The 5,397-nt window shown below is 35.7% G+C and overlaps 1 protein-coding gene across 2 annotated transcripts; it reads left to right on the top strand.

Moving 5' to 3' along the window:
* The first annotated feature begins 2,998 nt into the window (after positions 1-2,998).
* Positions 2,999-5,080, top strand: LOC129749441 (uncharacterized). Of its 2 annotated transcripts, none has more exons than XM_055744419.1 (4): positions 2,999-3,141; positions 3,244-4,108; positions 4,165-4,416; positions 4,487-5,080. In XM_055744419.1, exons 2-4 carry the CDS (start codon positions 3,293-3,295, stop codon positions 4,889-4,891), a joined length of 1,473 nt encoding a protein of 490 aa, XP_055600394.1. In that variant the 5' UTR covers positions 2,999-3,141; positions 3,244-3,292; the 3' UTR covers positions 4,892-5,080. The 2 variants fall into 2 exon arrangements, with proteins under 2 accessions (XP_055600394.1, XP_055600393.1); XM_055744418.1 differs by having other exon boundaries at positions 3,209-4,108.
* The last annotated feature ends 317 nt before the right edge of the window (positions 5,081-5,397 follow it).

Below are 5,397 nucleotides of genomic sequence, written 5' to 3'. Positions count from 1 at the left end.
TCCACTGAACTCAATATTACTTGAAGTTTTGAGGAAAGTTGATAATGGATTTAAAACTTTTGTTTTAAAAGGTTATGTATTTGTTTTAAAGTTTTGTCAAAAAATACAGAACATTTTGAAATCATTTTAACCTATTTTCAAAAGTTGTTTGATTTATTAATTTGCATATTTTGATTCAGGGCACGCAAGTTTGAAAAATTACGGTTTTAAATTCATTTCACCTCGGAATAATGTAAATTTTGTGGCCTTATATAATTCATCGAAACCTTTTAAATGTGATGTTGAGCATTGAGAAGAACAAGAAAAAAAATCATTGAGGCTGAAATTGGTTTCTTGAAGAATATTTCAGCATAGCATTTGTAATTACTTAACCGTTTTTTAAAATTAAATTTTAAGTAGGGGAGAGTGGGGTATCGTGGGCCATGGGGAAACGTGGGCCACTTTGAATATCTCAGATGTGTGTTGAGATAAAAATCTCAAACCAACTGTCCTCTTCGTCGCTTTGCGTGAGCATATATTCTTAAATGTTGTTGACTGAAATATGCATCATATGCTTCTTTTATTTATCAAGCTACAAAAAGTTAGAAAAAATTACTTACATAATTAAAAAAACACCCGCTAATTTCATCGATGGGGAACCTAAAGTGCATAACAAAAATATGCTCATGCGCTTAAGATCTTTGTTTTGTCATGATCTTTCACATGGAAAAGGAATTTTTGATGAAACATCAAAAAGTCACACAAACGCAACCAATTTGCAAATCATAGCTTGTGGGGAATCGCGGGCCACACATCTTGAATCACCTATATTTTTATGTTTTTATACACATTCAGAACTTAAAATACGTTCCACCTATCTGTAAAGTTTTTTTTAAGCCAAATGAAGAGTTATGAAAAATATTTTGTCCATCTTATATAAGAAATTTTGCCAAAACGTTCGCGAGCCAGGCTTTAAAATCTATGCGATCATACACTGCTCTCTTTTTTATTTCATCATCTGAAATTGCTTCAAAATAACGAAATGAATTAGGAAATCACAGTTTTGGGTCAACTTATAAACTTTGCATGTTATTTAGTCAATTTGAATTTGGTGGCCCACGATTCCCCACCATTTTTCAAAATTCAAAAAAATATTGCTTTTTTTCAAACAGTCAGAATTTAGGGAAAAAAACTTATTAAAAATTTAAAAAAAATCCTTATGATACCTTGAAAATGTAGAAAACCATAGGGGAGAATGAGGATACTTGATCCCTGGGGATACTTGATTCCTTAGCTATATCTCGAAACTGGAATGTCTTACAAAGATCAAATGTTCTAGAAAAATGTGCCAAAATGAGCAAAATAACAATGCTTGTAGTTTAAAATTTTTTAACAAAATAATTGTTTGAGTAATTGAACTTTGTTTGGAAAATTTCACAAAATGTAACTTAAAGATCTTTTTTCATCACTTTAAAATGTTCCTTACATGGGAAAATTATGAAAAAAATATTTGTTCCAATATATCAATCGTTCGAGCGTTAAATGAACTTCATTATGCCATATTTTCAAAGTAATGGAAAACTCTCAACTTTGTTCAGAAAAAGTTTTCTAAAATGTTGATTATGGGTACAATTGATCCCCTAGAGTTGGGTACAATTGATCCCCCGTCCAAACGGCATATTTTTCTTCTGAATTGATCGTTATGATTGCTGATCAGGAAATTACTAATATTTATCCAAAAACTAATATTTATCAAGCAGTTGTCTGAAGAAAAGAGCAAAAAAAAATAATTTTCTCTTAATTATAAAAAATAGCGCCTTTAAGTATGCAATGTTATTAGCGTTGAGACAAAGTTATAGAATTTTCTTCTTATGTCTGCTATAAATTGTGAAATGAGAACAAACATGACCAAAATAGTCAATTAACATTCTATCTTGGGGTTTTGTTTGATTTTTATACAAGGATTAGGGCTTCCTGAATAAAAAATCAATCTCCTTCAATAGGGGATCAAGTCTCCCCTAACTTCAGAAAAATTGCAATTTTTTTACTCCCACGAAAATGCTTCTAGTTCATCAACGGGTACAAGTATCGTTCTAATTTTTGGAGCATAGAAACTTGAAGTTACAAGCTGTCAGAAAATGTCAAAGAAGGCGAGTTGCTAAATTTTTCCAAAAAGATATGGTGAAAATAAGAAAAGGGGATCAAGTATCCCCACTCTCCCCTACCGTTTTTTAGTTTCATTTTATCTTTTATAATAAAGAAGTTATGGAACAACGAAAAAAAGTGGCCCATGATTCCCCACTCTCCCATAATATAGTAGAGGACAAATATTAGATTTTTGATTTGTTTTGCTTATTCTTTGGACCATCGGAAGAGGTAAACGCCTGTTACATGGTGTCCAATTGGTAGATGTATAAAATTAGTATTCGACATCTGATGAATTACTTTTGAAGTTAAAATGGTTTGTTTCAAACTCTGTTTTTGTTTATCTACACTTCTTAATAAAACCCCCCCTCTGAAGACAAGGAAAGGTTTTTGTATGTCAAGTTTAGAGTTTTAATACAAAAGGATAAATGAATTGCTAATAGAAATTTACAATTAGAAATAAGTTTAAATTCGTGAACGTCATATAGTATAGTAAAATGAATCTCTCAAATCTTTTATCAAGTAATTTCCCTATACTACGTTAAAAATTTTACTTGGAAAAGATCTTCATAGGGGGGGGGGGGTTAAACCCCTAAACCCAACCCCTGATCACCCCGATCACCCCCCCCCCCCCCATAGGACCACGCCTGGTCTTGATGAAGAAAATTCCAATGGTTAGTGCGATAGCAAACAACCTAAACTGCCCATCTGCTAATTTTATTCAAATAACGCGAGCTTTGTAAATTTATACCACTTTTTATGGTTACGTATCAAAATAAGCATGAGAGGAGTTTGTCTTGGAAGTATTGGTAGGTACTCTCAAACGAAATTTCAAACTGATTAGAACACAATAGATGGGATCATCAAACGATCGGTGGCTGTTCGAGTTGTTTGTTTTTGTTATCACCAACTTTGTGCATTAAAAATTATTTCCAATCGTTGTATAATTTATCTGATCTTCAAGTGATCTCTCCATATAAAATGCCACGAAAAACGATAAAAATTTTACCAACCGAGGTTAGTATTTTAAATATTTTCGCTACTTGGTAATGCACTGTTAAAATGAAATGGTTCTGTGTTTTAGATGTTGATTGAAATTTTCTCGCATCTTCCATTCAGTGCGTTCAAAAGGTGTGCCCAAGTATGTCGTCGATGGTTTCACATCATAATGTGTCAAATGAGGTTCTTTGAGAAGGCTACCTTGCGTATTGACTTGATCGGCTGGGACGATACGAGCAAAGCTACGAAGTATCTAAAGTGGCTGATGGTTAGTACGAGACCCTACCGGCATCTGCACATCTCAATTGTCCAGGACAAGTGGCATCTGGTTCCGCGTTTAGTTCACCGTTTTTCCGATTCGTTGACGCATCTCACATTGGAAAATACTTGTCCTCAATATCCTTATGAGATTGAAAAAAGCGTGCTGCAAGGGATTTTCGAGAGCGCTCAACGTTTGGTGGAGTTTCAGGTTTTTGGGTACGTTCGCATTGTCATCAGTAATCCATGTCAGAAGATAAGTTTTCCACAATTAACGCACCTGGAGCGCCTCTACATGGACCGCCATGCGTTTCATAATACCAATTATAATTGGGCAGCAATTGCTCCGAACCTGAGAGATATGCATATTTCCCTGAACACAACATGTACTAGCTATCTGGAGATGATCAGAAGCTTCAGCCAGACTCTCGAAGGTCTAGGGCTCGTGGAACGTGATCGACAGGCATTTTTCCGGGCTTTGGGCAATATTCGTTTTCCAAAGGTTCAGCGCCTGGTTGTGGACAGTTGGGAAAATCCTTTACCAGACCAGGCGCGGAAATTTTTCGATCGTTTTGAACAAATAACTCATTTAGACTACGGTCTTAAACTATCTCTTCCGGTATTGAATATCTTAGTGGAGAAATTTCAAGACCTGGAAACGATCAGGTTGCGTAATGACTTCCCGAAAGAAGTTTTCACCGGATTGGCTAAGCTGCCTCACCTTAAGGTAAAACTTGCTGTTTTGTTACTTAGGATGAAAACTCAAGTTTTGATTTACTGCAGGAAGTTTCCTTCCGAACCGATCATCACAACATCGTTAAGCTGGTCGTAACGGATCCATTGCATCAGATGCAAAAGCTAAGTTTCAACCACTGTGCATCGTTAGAAGATCAGTCAGAATTTTTCCAGCAGCTATCCCAGAATGCACCAGTCCTAACTAGTTTGGAGCTTAATCGGTTAAACAAGTCGCATACGTTGGATACCATTTGTCGATCATTTCCAAGCTTACGGAGCCTTGTCATCAATTGGCAGTGTGTGAGTAATTGAGCTTTGAAACCGATTCTTATTTTGTTAAAAAAACGATAAACATATTTCAAACCAACAGAAAAAATTGACCACCAAATCTTTCCTGTGCCTCAACACTCTGAACAATTTGGAACACCTGGGGTTGCGGTGTGATTTCCAAACCAGACCCGGATATTCGTGGGTCTATTTTCCTGTATGTCCCTCTATTCGAAGCCTGTTCCTATCGATCCGGTATCCGCGCTTCGACCCGGCCGATGCCGAAGAGCAGGAGGATCATGAGTGGGAAACGATGGGGCATAAATTTTCGAGTCTGGCGATGTTGAAACTTTCCGAATGTGAACCGCGTATTAGACCCAGACAACTTGCCACCCTGAGATGGGCACTGCCACGTTACTGCAAAATCGATATTGGGATGCGACCGGAGCGGATGTTTCCGCAGATGAATCCGTCCACGGTTCCGGAAGTGGTGATTGGGAATTGGTAAAGAGAATATCGGATTTATTAGGCAAGGTTTACAGATAGGAGAAAATTATACCTAACGTATGCATAAAACAGTGGACTTTTTTCGGATGGTGATATAAAAAAAATAAGACAGATAAAGCTGGAACAAATATCAATTTCTTCTTTTGTAACCCCCCCCCCCCTTTTTTTCGAAATCTCCAAATAAACCCGAGGGGGATTAAATAAAGTTTGAACTAGATTATGTGAATTTTGAAAAAAAAATTGAATATCGAAAGATTACAAGACCAAAAACAAATTTCGGAAAATGGGAGTTATTTCATCTTTTGTATTCTTGATTTTATTGGATTTTTCGATAAAAAATTACTTAATTTATGTCCTATAGGATTTGTGCAATGGTATAGTGTCCAATTTTGTTATAAATTAGCTTTGTGAAATTTATTCCTAGCGCAATTCCTAGTAACAAAAGAAATATTTGAAATTTGTTCCGGCCTAATAGATTTCTGTAAATTTACTATAGAAGGTAAATCG

Source organism: Uranotaenia lowii, chromosome 2 (genome assembly GCF_029784155.1).
Source record: "Uranotaenia lowii strain MFRU-FL chromosome 2, ASM2978415v1, whole genome shotgun sequence".
NCBI classification, from domain to species: Eukaryota; Metazoa; Arthropoda; class Insecta; order Diptera; family Culicidae; genus Uranotaenia; species Uranotaenia lowii.
Note: the sequence above shows the minus strand (reverse complement) of the source record. Positions and strands in the feature narration are given on the sequence as shown.